This window comes from Carcharodon carcharias, chromosome 6 (genome assembly GCF_017639515.1).
Source record: "Carcharodon carcharias isolate sCarCar2 chromosome 6, sCarCar2.pri, whole genome shotgun sequence".
Taxonomy (NCBI): Eukaryota; Metazoa; Chordata; class Chondrichthyes; order Lamniformes; family Lamnidae; genus Carcharodon; species Carcharodon carcharias.
In genome coordinates this window covers 73,890,930-73,908,429 of record NC_054472.1, presented here as the reverse complement: position 1 = coordinate 73,908,429, position 17,500 = coordinate 73,890,930, and the positions used below count along the sequence as shown (strand labels likewise).

Below are 17,500 nucleotides of genomic sequence, written 5' to 3'. Positions count from 1 at the left end.
ACTAGATTGATATGTGGAATGAGCGGGTTATCTTATGAGGAAAGGTTAGACAGACTGGGCTTGTTTCCATGTTTCCATTGGAGTTTAGAAGAGCGAGGGGTGACTTGACTGAAGTACATAACCTCCTGAATGGTATCGACAAGGTGGACATGGAAAGGTTGTTTCCTCATTTGGGTGAGTCCAGAACTAGGGGACACTGTTTTAAAATTAGGAGATGCCCTTTTAAGACAGAGATGAAGAGAATTTTTTCTCTCAGAGGATTGTTCGACTTTGGAACTCTCCGCCTCAGAAGGCGGTGAAGATGGGTCCACTAAATATGTTTGAGTGAAGGTAGATTGATTCCCTTGCCTAACAAGAATCTTAGGTTATCGGGGATAGATGGGAATGCGGAATTTGAAACAAAAACAGATCAGCCATGGTCTTGATGAATGGCAGAGCAGGCTCAAGGGGCTGAATGGCCTACTTCTGCTCCTGCTTCTTATGTTTGTATGTTCACATGACCCCAACTGAGTCTGACTTCAACCTTGACTACACTTGACTTCCCATCATGCTTCAGACAATATCACATTTCATACCAGTGATTCAGATTTATCTTCCTTTATTCCCCAACTGAGAACAGCAGCTGTTGGCAATGATTTTGTTATTCCTAGTAACCCTTCCTGTGGACCCAGCTTCCGTTTCTTTTACTGTTTCATTAGCATCTCCTTTTGCCGTGGGCCAACATCCCTTTTGTCATTTAATCCTACTAGCCTCACAATTTCTTACAGGTCTTCTCTTTTGCTGTTTCCTCCACCACCCATCCAACCCCAATGCCTTTCTCCACCCTCTGGATTTGCTTAAAACCTGTTTCATCTCTAACTTTTTCAGTTCTGATGAAAGTTCACCACCTTGAAATGTTAATTTTGTTCCTCTCTCCACAGAGAAATGTCCTAATCGAATGTCCTAAGAGACATCTTAGTACTGGATTTGCCTTGTTAACTGTTTTCTATTGGATATCAGTGAATAATCATACCTATATCCTTTTCCAATGTTTTTATTATACTACGGGAAAATAAGAAAAAATATTTATTTCTAATAAAAAAAACTTACAGTAACCTCAGATTTTAGTTGAGTCAACTTACTCTGTTTGCCCCCATGGAATAGGGTGAACATTACAGTTTGCCAGGTAGTGTGGACTGTACCTCGCTTCAAGGTATACAACTCCTTCTTTTGCTTTATCCTCCACAAGTTCATAAGCTATTTGCTGAATAGCTTCTCGGTCACCTCTGGGGAATTAGAAAATGAAATGTCATTTACAATGATTAATATTTTGAACATCTGTAAAGTCAAATTGTTATCACAGTTACAATTTAGCTGAAGCTGCAAAATAACTCCACTAGTACAACACTGAGAAAAACTTAGTTAATATTTCAGATTGATGATAACTTGAAATGTTAACTTTGTTTTTCTCTCCATAGGTGCTGCCTGGTCTGGTGAATATTTCTAGCATTTCAGTTTTTATTTCAGATTTCCAGCATTTGCAGTATTTTATTTTTGCTGTATTACCTTGCAAAAGTGACACATTTTGTAGTATGCATCATTAATAGAAGACTAATAGAAGATTCACTAAAATCCCTTAACTTGAATGATTAAAATACTGCTCAATATATGCGCATAGGATGTCTTTGTGTTCACAAATTCCTGTGCTTTCACAAGTATTGAATGGAGTTAATTCAAACTAAACATTATCGGAATGAATTTATTCTGGGATTTTCCCATTTGTTTGCTATAAATTGTGCAAAAGCATCGGGGAAACCTTGCAAAAACAATGTAAACATTGTATACATGATTTTGGAGAGTTCCACAACATTGCCACTGTAGTTACAGTGGATGTCAAGAAAATCCCTGAGAAAGTTCCCAGCATTGAAAATTTTAGGGAACTAGCTCATCATATTGGTGTGATATTTGAAATATATATATACACCGAATCAACTTTATAAGAATTAGATCTTTAAAAAGTAGTTAACTAACTGCAAAGGGCTTTTTGAAGTATAGCTAATTGATATCATGTTTAATCATGGTTGCAGGAAGGGTGGAAGGAATGAAGAAGAAAATATTATACAGTATCCTATCAAATCCAAGATGCTGCAAAGCGTTTGACACCAAATTAATTACTTCTGAAGTGTTATAAAAGTAAATGCCTCACATGATCTTGCAAGCAGTAAATATGATAGACTATCAGTCAATCTATATTCAATGCGGTTAATTATGAAAAGAATGCTGACCAGCACATTAGAAGAACGAAGAACTCCCTGCAATTATTGGAAAGTGTCAAATTAAAACAACAAATCAAAACAACAGCATTACATCGACTTGTCTCAGTTGGTAGATGCCATATCAAAATGTTCAAACACCACTCCAGGACTTAGGCACATTCCTGCGGTGCTGCACCATCACTAATTCTTCTGTCGTCTGAGCCATTGAACACAAGCCCCATCAGCCAGGTTGGGAGGGATGTAAAAGATGCCATTATTAAGCGCAGAGAATATTTCCATTGTACTGATCAACATTCCTCCCTCAATCAACAATATCAAAAACAAATTAATTGGTCAATTATCTAATTTACTATTTGAAGGACTTTGCAGCTTCAATTCTTTTGTAACCTTCTCTCCCACCTCCTCCTGCTCCACAGTTTTCCATGCAGAGAGAAAAAAAGTCACTGCTACTCTGTGTTGAGGACTGGCTCATCACACTGTCAATCTAAACATACATCCATTATGGTGTGGGGGCCACATTATAGGCCTGAATATCTCTGGGAGGCAAATCTCCATTACCTTAAACTAATCTAGCATATGATAAACAGAATTCTGTTTTGCATACTGGACCAGCAGTTGCCAAATTGGTGCGTCACGACCCCAACTGGGGTCACAGAAACAGCAAATAGTGTTGCGAGAACTAAAATCACTTTAACTTCCCATCCCCTTGTACTGTCACAGCAGCAATTTTTTTTCTTCCAAACAGCTCAGCAATGTGACTGTTTTTCAGCAATCTGGCTGTCCCCTTACATGCTGCCTCATGACTTTTTGTTGCTAGAAGTTTCACAGGGAAATTAGCAGTGTTAATTTAAAAGGACGTACTTTCAACAGATATAACCTTTTCTATCCTCATGTCTCTTTATCCCCCATCTCTCCAATCTCTCTTTAGTCAATCATAAAATAAGTTTTAAAGTTTACAGCAGAGAAGGAAGGCTCCCAGCCCCCAATGCCTGAACCGGCAGAAGCCAAACCGTCAAGGGCCCCTGACCCTTTCCCAACAAAGAACGTTGACCTGCACACAGACCATGCCCCACACCAGTCCACAGATCCACAAACCACAGACACCCCCAGCACCCAGCCCAACCAGTGGCCCATGCACAAACCCAAACATCCAGCACCAATAGCTCGCTATCTGTGGGAGGAAACAACACAGCAGCACCCATCCACCACCGCCCTCCACCCATGGAACACATTGCTAACAATTCCAAAACACATTATTAATTCTCTCTCAATGAGAAATATAAACTGTTTATACTTATCTCTGTTAATGTAATATTTATGATGTAAAAATTAAATGAACTGATTCGTCTCCCTTTTTTGATCTATGTAGTTATATCCTCTAGTTAAGATGGTAGAATTGCGTCAATGTCTGTGCTAGGATAGAAAACCCATACACAAGAGAAAATAAAACAGACGACAATCCGGCAACCCTCTCTGAAAATGTCTTCCCCAGAGGGAACCAGGCGCCCCGGAGCCAGCTCCCACTCCCCTCACAGCCGACGAGCCACCACTGATTATCCAAACCCACATATGAGCCACCAGCCTGGCAAGACACCAGAGGCAGCCACAATCTGCAGAACCACACCTCAGTACAATGCCCAGCTGGCACACAAGTTAACACTCCCTACTTAGAAAAAAAATCAAAAGCTGCAAAAATCAAGAACCCCACCAAGCCAGACTCCACCAGACCAGACACGAAGGGCCTGGGATGTACCCACCGCCCCCCTCCCCACCACCCCCAAGACTGTATCCCCCCTCTTTTAATCCTTCTCCTGGCATCTCAAACCCAGCCCTCGGCTCCTCCCTGCCTCACGTGGTTCTGCCAGCTAGACCCATCAGGGCTCCATTAGACTTCTTCCCTGGGGATTGCCTGTAGTCCCAGCAATGGCCACTGCTCAATTCTGGCACTGCTGGAACGACAGAGCTGCCAGCCAGATTGGCTAGCAGCTCTCTAAGGTGGTTGGTCCTCCCAGATGGGTGCCACTGAATTAAGGCTGCTCCTAGTGTAATATCACTTCAGGGCAGCCGGGTGTCAAGTGGGCGGGCTGACAACTGATTTTTCAGTCGGGGGCAGGGAACACTGTGCCCTGTAGAATCCAGGCCCAGGGCATTGGGAGAAACCCTTACTTCCCACATTTCTTCAAAAGAGTGCCATGTAATCTTTTATGTAAATTTGAGAGAGTAACCTGGTTTAACATCTTATCTGAAAGGTGATGACAAATAGAAAATGTTCCCTTTCACCAAGGCTGAAACTATAAACTATTTAAAAGACAAGGAGATTGGGTGTCATCTTTGTCATAATGACATACAATACAGAACTGTAAGCAATGTCACCACACTTCCTGCGCTCCATAGATTTTCTACACAACTTTCCTGAGTGATAGTGAAATTGGATTTCCTCTGGGTACTGAATGGAATAAAACTGAAATCATACACAAAAGCTGAGCTGGCAATTTTGTTACTAATAGTACGCACCTAAAATCATCCTGCAATGGAATTGGGTCACTGTTCCCTCATTGTCAATGTTAGAAACCAAACATATGGCTCAGAACATGTTCTCTCCATCTGCATCTCAAACAGGGCCAGTTAACCCCTTGAGTATCTACACTCCAATGCTGTGCTCCACTACAGGTGAAAGACCAGTTCTGTGAGGAGCTTGGCAGTGTTTTCAGCAGAATCCCTAAATTAGAACATCTTTACCTACCGAGGGATTTCAACACAAAAGTGAGGCATTGCCCACCTGAGTCAGACATCTTGGCCTGAGAAAGGTAAATGAGTTTGGACAGAGACTAGTTAAGTTTTGCTGCTACCACGAGCTTTGTGCAACTAACACCTTCTTTCAGAACAAACCAAGCCACAAGGTAACATGGAGACATCCAAGATCAGGACATTAATACAACCCTATCTGACCATCATCAGACACGACTCTCTGAGGAGCATTTTCAACACACACAGCTACCACAGCGCTGACTGTGATACAGATCACTCCCCGAATGCAACCCTTGAAGATTTTTCATTCGAAGCAGAAACACTGTCCTCATATCAACATTAGCCATATTGCCTACCCTGGTAAAAACCAACAGTTCTTCAACTCGATTGAACAGGCGCTCTCTGGCATTCCCACACAGGGTGCAGAAGTGAAATGGAACATACTTCGAGACACAAGCCACCTTCCCCATACTGAGGGCTGGGATTTTCATCACAGATTTCCATATTTATATAATATATTATATGTTGATTTATAATAGACAATAATAATTATACACTGAATGTTACTATGCCACTTTACTGCTGTTTTGTTTGCTTCTGGGGTTGTGCTAATCTTCAATTGTTAAAATGAGATCCTACTGGAAAATAGTTGGAGTTAACATCCTAGGAAGCTTGTGCCTTTCTGGAAATTAAAACCTTGTGGACTGAATTCAATTTCATAACAACATAATATAAATTAACCCTAAAACGAATCTACAGCAAACAGGCAACAATTTCAAGGTGGCAGTTATACATTTCTAGAGAACAGAGACCAATCATTTTTAGTTTCTTTATATCAGAATTTGGAAGATTCAAAGCACAGAAAAATAAAAAATGAGAATATACTTACGCAATTACAGGCATATAGTAACTGAACTTTGACAAAACCTCTGTAAGCGATGATGGTCTGTTGCAGGTTACAAGACTGCGGAGCTCACCTTCATTTTCTGTTGGAATTTGGATTTTCCTTTTCCTAAAGTAAAGGTAATGCTATAAAATACAATTTTATAAACAAAAAGTACTGGGTTTCTATAAAATTCAACAATTTGTACATTTGTAGCATCTTAAATATAAACAATATCCCAAGATAATGCACAGACATAAGGAAAACAATACCAGGCCAACAAGAAAAAAGTTAGATGGGATAACTAAAAACCTGGTCATAGAGGTGGGTCTTGGAGGTTTTTAAAAATATCAGGAGTAAAAAGTTGGAGGATCTTGGGAGTTCCAAAGTTTTGGACTGTGACAACTGAACACTTGGCCAACAATGAAGAAGGTGAAAGGAGGAAAAGATAGAAGGCTGGAGTTAGAGGAAGGGAGTCCTAAGGAAAGGATGTCGGACTGAATGAGATTTCAGACAGGCAATGTGGCAAGATCATTGATGGATTTTTTGTTGAGAACAAGAATATTGAATTCAACCATTCCCTGTATTGAAGCATTCCGTACCTCCCTTCTCATTCTGAGTAATAATTTTAAATTGACAAATCCCCTTACTAATTCTCCAAATTATCTTATTCATTCCGGTAAACCTCTTCACTATTATGAACATCTATATTAAATCCCCTCTTAGCCTTCTCCATGTCAGTGGAAAGAGTCCCAGTATCTCAAGCCTCTCCTTATACTGTTTCATGCGCTTTGCATCATTTGGTGAAAGGATGCTGAATATTCTCTTTGACTTTAATATCCTTTCCACATCAAAGCACCCAAAATTCCAGCTACAGCTTCATCATTCCTTTGTACAATGTTGTCACTTATTTTAGCATTCTATGTTCCTATTCATGAAACCTAAATTCAGTTGGCTTTCTAATAGCCTTTTTCTACCTGCACCCATACTTTCAATGCAAATTCCTAGAGTTATCTGTTTAACCATATTTTTCACTGTCTTTCAACTGAGTGCATATTCACATTCTTTGATTTTCGGCCTAAAATGTACTACCTCATACTTACCCACATTAAATAGAATCTGCCAACCGTCTGTCCATTCCAACAACCTGCCTATCTTTAAGGCACTTACATTCCTCCTCACCAACAGACAAGCCCCCTTTTGTGTCATGAGAAAGTCTCAAGATTGAAAACACAATCATTCGTATGTCCTGAAAACTAAAGTGGACTCAGTAGCGATCCTTGGGATACACCACTTCTAAGCCTTCTCCAGTCTAATCAATATCCATTTACCATCTTGGCTTCCTGTTCAAGCAGGGAACTTCCAGTTCTTGCTACTACAATTCTTTTTATAACATATGCCTAATGTTTTCTAACAAGCATCTTGTGAGACATCTTACTGAATGTTCTCTGAAAATCCATATGTACTATCTTACTGAATGCTTGCTGAAAATCCATATATACTACCTCTATGTTAGTTCCTTTACCCATCCAATTAGAAATTCCTTCAAAAAAAGTTCTTAAATCTATCAATTATGACTTGCTGACCTTCCTTGATCAACCATGCATTTTCAAATATGCCCTAATATTATCTCAAAATATCAAAAAACTTGCTCACAACTGGCATGCAACTAACATGACTGTAGTTTCTTGATGTATCTGTCTATCCCTTTTTCAACAAACGTATTGCATGCTACACAGTTCCAGGGCACAAGTTATGTATTTAAGGAGCCAGATCCTCTTTAATATGTTTTCTGAATGATTTTAACATAGATGCATCTTATCAGGATCCAGTGGCTTATCCATTTTGCGTTTGACTATTGTAACGATCTCTGTGGAGACCGATTACTTAAAAAAAACTTGAATTCCAGTGACAGACTGAGAGAATCACACAATAAGATTTCAACTTTTAAGACTTTTACTGTAACAAACAAAATACTACTTTGACTAACCACTATATCTGTAGGCAACCTACATTCTAAACTGCAGAAAAGTTTCTCCATTTAACATTTAAAATGAGCAAAAATCCCCCTGCATGGTTATACTTTACTCTGTCCCTTAAGTGGACACTTCATTCTCCAGGGACCAATCCGAAGCTATTCTCAGCTTCTGATGATTCGCTTTCTTTTTTCTTTTCCAGCCAGGTAACTTCTGATCCCTGAACTGACTTTCAGAGTGATGGTTACCCTGGAGATCCCGCCCTCTAGTCAAAGGTGGGGGAATCTTCCAGCCTTGTTTAAATCCTCATGAACTTGGGGCTCCTCAATCCAAACACAAGCTCCCACCCACATTCAGCATAATGAATAATAGAGACTGGCTACCTCTATCTCTCAGCCCTCTCTCTCACATTCCTTTAGACTAACCCTGTCTGAGAGGTTTAAGGATATCTTAAAAACCCCGTAAGCCGATATTACCATGGCATGCAATGAGCTCTTTCCCTCTCAAACCTCATCTCCATGGGAACAAGATCCTCAACTCCATTATATTGTGAAATTAAATGGACAGTTTAAAGTATAACTATTTTCAAAAACCTGACATTCCTCACACATCCCTATGAGACTTGGAGACTAACTGTCTATCCAGAGTCATCACAGATGCCCTTGCCCACAGATGTGAAAATCTTGTATCTTTTTCCCAGTAAATCAATCTGGGCCTCACTGTCCCCAAAGCAACCAAGCCACCCAGGCTTGTTGTCAGGTAGAATTCAGAACAAGTCACATGACCCCTTTCATTCCTCTATTTTATTCTAAGTTAAATAGACAGTCCCAAAACATAACAATCTTACAAACGTCATATTTGTAAATCCAGCATTTTCCCTAAAGCCAATTTATTTTCTACAGTTACTTCTTATAAGTGTTTCATATTCCCTACTGGACACCCATGTTCTCATTTCCAATATAATGACTCTGATATTTATAGGAAGGTGGGAACGCATCAAGGCCAGAGGTGGAGATGTCCTCCCGAATTAAATGTCAGGATGTCATTATAATTTTGTCTTCCATTTCCACCAAAGTGACCCGCAGCCAGAATGGAAAACCAATGGCAAAAGACTGCAGCTGAGGGTTCTTGTGGATGGGCCCCATCAGTTGAGAAGAGGGAAGGCCAGAGAGTGGGTGGTGGTCAGCCATGATCACAGCATGGAGAAGACGTCAGTGCTTTGGGTGGAGGAAAGTCTGCGATCACGGCAGGGAAGGGTGAAGGCTTCTTTGAGAGCGTCCTTCTCTTGTACATGCTTGTCCACGTGGAATGTCGTAAAAGGGACTTTCTTTCTTGGGTCGACAGTTCCCACCTCATTTCTATTGTCAGGTTTCCCGAGTCTTGGGAAAACCTGCGTGGTAATTGTAAATTTGAAAAAGGTTCCCTAGTGAATTGTGAAGGCCTGATTTAAATATGTTAATTGAGTGTCCTGCCTCAATACAGCAGCACACTCGCATGCTTAGAAACCAGTTCCTGATTGTACACAGTGAGACTGAGTTGCATTCTGCATTTTTCCATTTTTAATTTCCATGATCCTCTTCTGCCTGTTGTGTGGTGTTAATATCAAGGTCATACCTTTAATTAGTCTGCCTTTCATAACTGATTGATTCTATCCTCTCTACCTATACTTTTTATATGTCTAACTTCCATTAATATTTCCCTTTCTGATCTCTGCAAAACTGTTTTTCATAACCCATTTTAGACCTTCCAATGTCCTTTTTCACTTCTCCACTACATATGAACATATATCCACCATTCAATAAGATCACAGATGGGCTGGTTGTGGTCTCAACTCCACTTTGCCGACTGCCCCCTCATAAGTCTTGACTTCCTTGTCTATCAAAAATCTGTCTAACTCTGCCTTGAATAAATTAAATGATCCAACCTCCACTGCTTTCTGGGGAGGAGAATTCCACATACTAAGGACCTTTTGAGACAAAAAAATTCCCTGCATCTCTGTCTTAAATGGTAGACCTCTTAATCTTAAACTGTGTCTCCTGGTCCCAATCTCTCCCACAAGTGGAAACATCCTCCTAGTATCTACCCTATCAAATCTCCTCAGGATCTCATAGGTTTCAATAAGACTACCTCTTATTCTTCTAAACTCCAATGGATATAGGCTCAACGTTCCTTCATAAGTCAAGTCCCTCATTCCAGGAATGAGTCAGGTGAACCTTCTCTGAACTGCTGCTAATGCAATTACATCTTTTTTTTCAAATAAGGAGACCAAAACTGCATACGGTATTCCAGATGTGGTCATGTGGTCTCATCAATGCCCTGTACAGCTGCAGTAAAACTTCCCTACTTTTATCTTCCATTGCCCTTGCAATTAAGGCCAACATTATGTTAGCAGTCCTAATTACTTGCTATACCTGCATACTAACTTTTTGTGATTCATGTAGTAAGACATCCAGATCCTGCTTTCAACATTTCTTATAACATTAACATTTTGAACCATAATTTTATCATATCCTGCTGCCCTTTTAAGTCTCAAATTAGTTTGAACCTCCTTATTTATCTACTGAATGTTATCTGCCTCAGATTTGAAGATTTCCAACTGTCCATCCACCTGTTAGCTAACTTTTCTACCCAATTATTTTTAGGCATGAAAGGTTACAATTTCTTTCCTTTTTCTACAGCTGCTGTCTGTGTGTTTCCAGCGTTTTGTCTTTGGGTGGGAATTTACGGTTCCGCCAGTGGCGGAATTCATCGTGGGCAGGACCGGAAAATTTGGAGAGCGGCCAAAAGTCTGTTGACATTGGGTGGAAATTTTTGGTCCTGCCAAAATCTCAGTCTTTCTTTCTTTACTGTCAACCTTGACTCAATGGTAACACTTTTGACTTAATCAAGAGGTTGTGGCCTGAAGTCCTACTCCAGAGACTTGAGACTTGAAGCACATAATCCAAGCTGAGACTTCTGTGTTGAACTTGACTGATCTCATGCACCTGAAAACTTTGAATTTGATGATCTGTAATTGTCTAATAGCCTTCTGTCTCCCTTCTTCTTGTCTGTCCATCTGTCTTCCCCCCATAAGAAATGGTAAATTTCTATCAGCAGGACATGGATGGCAATTGGACGACCAAAATTGAACATCATCTGTTGTTTCAATTTGGAAATAAACAAAATGGAGGAAAGGCACTATGGGGTCAATTTTCAACTTTGTTGCTGACACAGCAGACTGCCACCATCCTCCCCACACCACCCCCCCCCTCCCCACCCACCCGCCCACCCCCAACGCTGTTGTAAGTAATCAGATGGGTACAGTGTCAGTACATTGGGAAGAAATATTGCTGATATTACAGTTTAACATTGAGACATACCAATATTGAAAGAGACAATATTGATATTAGGGAAGTGGGAGATGGAAGTGGCTGCAAGCAGTTCCACAGACAGGGAACCAACATGACAGGAATAGGACATTTCATCCTGCTGATTATTTAACATATAAAATCCTATGGGGAACAGATTTACACATTCAGCAATTAACAGTTAGAGTAGAAAATCTTTCGTTAAAAGTTAGCCAATTTCATGTTTTATTACTAAATGGTTTTATATTTAGCTGGTTTTAAAGTAATTTTAGTTTCCAGCCCTTCTCCTACTGCTGCTGTGACTGAGTGATGTCAATCATCTACTGAGCCCATGGTAGGTCACTGATTATTTTGACTTTCCAGCTGCAATTTTTCTTGGCCATAAATTCCCTTGCCTGGGCTGAAGTGCAAACCTCCACCGCTTCTGGACTTTATGGTGACCTCCAACTTCAGCATCCTTCTACCCTGCAACCAATTCTGTACACCTTTTGCGTCCTCATTCCCACAAAAATACTATCATCAGTGCTCCTCTGACACTCTTCCCTCAAACAGCTTCATGATTTCACTCACGGTAGCTGTCTATTTTGTGATAGCACTGTAGCATTGGCATAAAGCTGATTGGAGAATCCTCGTCCTTTGCAACTTATCTGCAGGCTTTGACATGACATACTTGACCCCAAGATCAGCTTTCAACCAAGTATCCATGCCATCACTAAGACCATCTATTTCAACTTCTGTAATGTTCCCCCAGTGGGCAATTCCCCCTTTTCTCATTGTTTGCAATCCTTCTGTTTCAAAGTCTCTTTTGCCTCCTCTCCCTTTCATAGGTCTCCAATGTTTCTGTGTAGCTCTAAACATGTTCCTTTGCCGATATGCGCAACAGCAATTTTTTTAAGGCTTAGGATAGGTAGGATAATGAGTGGGAAGGTGGGGTGGGAACGTACACTGCTTTGGAGTCCATTGCAGAAAGGCTGTCAGAGAAGAGCTATAAATGGGTGATTCGGAGAAAAGGTTGTGCAGAAAGCTGGACAAGGAAACATTATGTGTAAGGATAGAGAGGTGTAGTCTGGCAAAAACATTAGGTTTGAGGTGAACAGTGAAAAGCAGCAGTGGGAGATGCAAACTGGGTGAAAATGGGGAACTGGCATGGCCTGGGCTGAAACTGTGAGAGGGCTAGTGTCTGGAAGTGCATGATGGAATTGTGATCTGGGATGTGGAGGACCTTGTGTTCTCAAAATAATTGGAAAAGTAAGTGCACCGGAAGGAGGACTGAGTTGTGGGATCATAGGAGAGAGAAGCAAGAATCATTGCAGAGGAAAATAGGAAATTGCAAGAATTAATCTTGCTAGTACTCTTCCCATACCCAAGACTGATAATGAAGCATTTACTTATTTATTTTGCATATACAGAAACAAAAGTGGGAACATTGGACATTTAATCACATACTTGGCAAAGTGCAAAATAGTTTTAAGTCTTATGGCTCCATCCAGATGACAATGAAGTTCAACCTGTAAAAGAGAAATAGAATAACATCATGGGCAGAATTTGATGAGAGTGGCGAGGGGCCCCAACCTCTGCAACAAAAGTTGGTGCCACCCATGCCAATGTGAACTTTGGGAGCCCTGATGTAAAACTGCATAATGCCAATGGGAATCCTGTTGCCGGTGCTCCCAGCTCCACCAGAGACATTTAATCGTGGAACCCTAGACTGCAAGGTGGAACCTCACCCCGAATCAGAGGCCAGCAGCTCTCCAACATCAGCAGTGCCACTTAGAGTGGTGGCCATTGCTGGCATTGCCCTGGAACCTATACAAAGGATCAGCAATGGATGCTCTGGAGTCAAGTAAGTGGGTTAGGATGGGGTGTCCAGAGAGGGAGAGGGGTGGGGTCCACAGCAAGGACAGGGGCTGGCTTCCCATGGGGCCCCTGATCCTTAATGCAGGATCCATCATATGCAGAGCCCAACTGCCTCGCCCCCTTGATATCTGCAGGTAAATCTGACAGAGCTTGCTGTTGGTCTTCCCATATGGCTCAGGGGCAGGGAGAGGAGGTAAGTGGCAGCATGAAATTGGCAAAAGGAGCAAAGTGTCAGTGTGAACTGGAATACTGGAAAATGCATCAAATAAGGTGTCAAAATCAAAATGCTCTGGGGCACCATACTGACAGATTCCTGCCACTCTCCAGAAAATGAACATTTCACCTGCAGCAGCCCTTGAAGTTCACATGTACTTAAAGTGTGAAGGATGTTGGGTATATCAAGCTTAATTTACAAGAGAATGTTCCACAGTACTTTGGCATAACTTAGGCTTATATTTAAGGTATTCTGAAGTGGTCGTTTTTTTTGGTGAACAAAGTTTGGTATATATGTCAACAATAAACAAGTGATTTTTTTAAGTTTCCAAATTTACTAATAATTGGTGTCAGAAATCTAGCTTTATTGTTATGAGTCAAACATGGTGCAGCATTGAAGTGATATTACTAATTGGATGGACCATCCCATAAGTTCCCATACCCACCAAGAGCACATGCGTAAACTCATCTCTAATTAAGTCATGTTAAATGATTGAAAAACAGAAATAAAATGATAAAAGCAAAATACTACAGATGTTGGAAATCTGAAATAAAAACAGAAAATGCTGGAAAAATTCAGCAGGTTTGGTAGCATCTGTGGAACGAGAAACAGAATTAATATTCAGTTCTGATAAGGAGTCATTCGGACTTGAAACTTTAATTGTATTCCTCTCCGCAGATGCTGTCAGACCTACTGAGTTTTTCCAGGTATTTTTGTTTTTAATATTCCCAGCCTGTATAACTTTCTTCAGAGCTAAGGAGAAGTAGAAATGTGTTGGATATTATACTGTTTAAGAGGGGGTGGAACAGGTGGAGCAAAATAGGTCAGGGATAGGTGGGAGCTCAGGAGAGATTGACAAAGATATCTTGGACACAAGACAAAGGGAGTATTAATGGCATTGTTAAAGACTAAAGAAGGTGCTGATAGTGGCATAAAGGTAAGACAGCATAATGTATTAAAAGCTGAACAAAGGTCAGCACTCTGTGGAAGCACAACATAGAAATGGTGGGGGGGGGGAAGAGGGAGGGTTGAGAAAAAGGATAGAGAACGATTTGAAAAATAAAAAATATAAATATATATAAAATAAAAATATAAAAACTGGATTAAAAAAGAGATAAAGATGGAGGAGAGAGTTCATGGTCTGCATTTGTTGAATTCAATGTTAAGTCTGCAAGGCTGTAAAATACCTAATTGGAAGATGAGGTGCTGTTCCTCCAGATTGCATTTGAGGTAAATCGATAATCGATATATTATTTGATAGCTGCGTTATTTTATCTTTTGAACGGAGCCATTTAAAGAAAGCCATGCCCATCTACACAACGGAATATGGATTACTTCACAAACATTTTTGCTCACCCCAATTTCAGTTAGAATTAGGGTGCACTCACGTTACAAACAGTATCAGTATAAAGCAATTTCCATTGCACAAAGTGCAGTCTGAAGCTGACACGACCGCACAGCTTAAGACTTGAATAACGCCGAGTCAGGCTTCCTGGAACAAACGGTTCACTTTGCTTCCCTTGAGAGTCAGTTCAGATTTTGCACCAATCAACAACTCAGTTTAATGTTGGTGTAAATCAGTTTCAATCTCACCTGGAGATTAAATTGTGCAGTGAGCGCACATCATTCAGGAAGACAACTCTTAACTACTCGAAATAAAAGTTACTAGTACAGAAACACTCCATTGCTAACAAAATAATTCAATTTTAAAAGGATCTTTACAAAACTTAAGTTGCATTAAATCTTTTGAAGGCATCACCTCCAGTCTTAAGAAGCCAATCAAAACTTACACGCAATAAATGCAATCAATTTTGCATGTAGAACTGGTGAGGGATGGCAATGTGCTTTAAAACGAAAGTACACAATGTCAAGATTCTCATCACTCCCCCCTCCCCCACCCCCTACCAAGTGTTGAATTAGATTTTCACATTAATTTAGATTTCCTGCACAAATCACCTTTAAAGTACGAAGTGCCAGGTTTGAACCTTACCTTGGGTTTGTTGAACAGTGTTTTTGAAGCTACCCCTGCCATTCTCAGAGTCTGTAGGTGCAAAAAGATTACATATCATTTGAGTCTTGCTGGCATCAGATTAAAAAGCACGCCTATTTCCTTTGCATCACTCAATATGTTGCTGCTTTCGTTTTAATGAGGATCGGTACGCCCAATATTTCACTTTGTCAGGTCACTTTTTTAATCATCAAACTCGCCAGAACAAACAATATGTTTCACTTCAATTGCAGCATCGACTCAGCCTAATGCAGTGCTGTCCACTCAAGTCACCACTTCCACAGGTATCTAGCCGCACTTCTGATTTGTGAATAAGGCATATGAAACGGACACCAACATTGAGCATATGATCTCACTACTCAAAATCTTAAAAGCACGTTATCCTTTTAGTGCGTTTGGTAGTCAAATGACAATAAGAAAAAGCAGAATTTAATCTGTTAAGAGAAAAGTGGATAAATTTTTGAAGCCCGGGCAGATACCGGACTATTGGGCGGCTTGCTGAGTAGTGGGGTCAATTGGGATTGTTCCATTTAAAAATAACACACATATTCGGTTGAACCCCCCGGGTGCTGTAAGATCTATGATCCTGACGTGTAGGGAATTACTATCCACATCAAGTCAAATATCATAGCAAAATACGACTTCCAATTTATGTGTAAATGCATGCTTTTAAAAAACACACTGTCGTGTTGGGTTTTTTTGACAAATGAAAACGATTCAGGGAGCACTACTTACTGCTGTAATGGAAATACGGAAAATAGAAATAATTCTTACATTTGAGGTAGTGAGTTTTCTGTAGTGTCCACATCAAGAGGCAGCCAGGCGGGCTGGTAACAAAAGGACTGATAGCTGCGCTGGAGAAAGAGATGAGGGAAGATGGGAAGCTGGTTTATAGAACAGTTTTTAGAGAGGAGCAGGAAAGAATTATAGGAACTGGAAGGGAATGTGAAATACCTAAGTAAGTATGAGGCGTGGGTATGGGATAAATCAATAATGGAACATGCAGGGCAGAATTTTCTGGACCCGTCTGGAATGGGAAGAAAGGCGGCCGGGGGGACTTAATTGCGCGGGAGGCCCAAATTTCAGATTCCCGACGGCGGGATAAACTTTTGCTATTAAGATAAAAGAACATATCAGATAGATCGACCTTCCTGTTGCATTGATTAACATAACCTGCATACTCATTAAAACCCCAGCCCGCCAGTATTACGCTGACAGACTCAATCTTTTAGTATAGAGCAAGAAAAACGTGCCTTCAGAAACCCGTAAGAGGTATGCACCAAGCGAGGTAGATTTCTTCCGGTGAGTACACACGGCTTCATGTTTCTTATGGCTACTTCTTCATTACCAGGCCAATTTTGCACGGAGTAGATTCCCGTCCAAGGGAGGCAGCCTGCCCGGGCCAAGGAGTCTACCCAAGGGAGGCAGGAAGAATGTGAACTTCAATGGTGCAGCTAAAAGTGGAACAGATCGGGGTGTCGGGCGGGGTGAAATTAAAGGGTGTGACCGGTTGGGTTGGTACAAGGACCCGGGCATAGAATGCAGGGAACTGGGAAGCTGAGGGAACAATTATAGTGACGAGGAAGGGAGACAAGGAAGGGTGGGAGTCGAGATCCAGGGTAAGGGTGAATGGTCCAGAGTGACTGAGGAAAGGCTGAAGGTTAACAGAAGGGAGGGTAAAAGAAAATATAAGGCCGCCATTGATGATGAGAAGTAGTTGGTATGTCACAGGGGGATTTTTGAGGGTAAAGGAATCAAAAAAAGTAAGACGCACCGATGTAACTCGTACAAGCTCACTATGCAGTCCCTTGCTGATACTGTGCAGTAATGTTCTTGGAATGCTCACATTCCCAAATGAATGGGAAATCAAACAGAAGCCAGAAAAAGGCAGTGCACTTGCATTCATTTGGGTAATGAATGCTGCAATGATGTGCTCAGGACAGCACAAAGGCTCCCATGCTCTTGCCTCTCATAACACTGAGATTCAACCAGGTCGGGTGATGCGTTGAGGTCTGTGCTGAAGGGCAGCTTACACTCAGCAATGTGGTGGGGTGGGGTGTTGCTGTAGCAACGTGAAGCTGTCGAGGAACCTTCATTGCGCTGGTAGATGATTCTGAACGACATGAAGATGGTGGCGGTATTCATGCTGTTGATTAAGTGGTTGCAGGGATGTGTCATGAGATAATGTAGGCCAAGAGTCAGAGTGTGCTTG

General features: G+C 41.0%; 1 protein-coding gene and 1 long non-coding RNA gene across 3 annotated transcripts in view; one reads left to right on the top strand and one right to left on the bottom strand.

The window, feature by feature from the left end:
* The window catches only part of LOC121279263 (adenosine deaminase-like), a 48,388-nt gene extending 31,626 nt beyond the window's left edge, over positions 1 to 16,762 (bottom strand). The window contains exons 1-5 of one of the 2 annotated variants that reach the window (XM_041190361.1): positions 16,542 to 16,762; positions 15,271 to 15,321; positions 12,656 to 12,717; positions 5,893 to 6,015; positions 1,122 to 1,265 (exon numbers count right to left, since the gene is read on the bottom strand). In XM_041190361.1, the coding sequence (XP_041046295.1) occupies positions 1,122 to 1,265; positions 5,893 to 6,015; positions 12,656 to 12,717; positions 15,271 to 15,321; positions 16,542 to 16,610 (449 nt within the window). In that variant the 5' untranslated portion in view covers positions 16,611 to 16,762. Of the gene's footprint in view, positions 1 to 1,121; positions 1,266 to 5,892; positions 6,016 to 12,655; positions 12,718 to 15,270; positions 15,322 to 16,062; positions 16,138 to 16,541 lie in introns of those variants that run through there. The other variant, XM_041190362.1, reaches the window with a different exon arrangement.
* The window catches only part of LOC121279264, a 28,164-nt gene continuing 26,088 nt past the window's right edge, over positions 15,425 to 17,500 (top strand). Inside the window, exons 1-2 of the long non-coding RNA XR_005943350.1 lie at positions 15,425 to 15,572; positions 16,521 to 16,590. This is a non-coding gene — a long non-coding RNA (uncharacterized LOC121279264). The remainder of the gene's footprint in view (positions 15,573 to 16,520; positions 16,591 to 17,500) is intronic.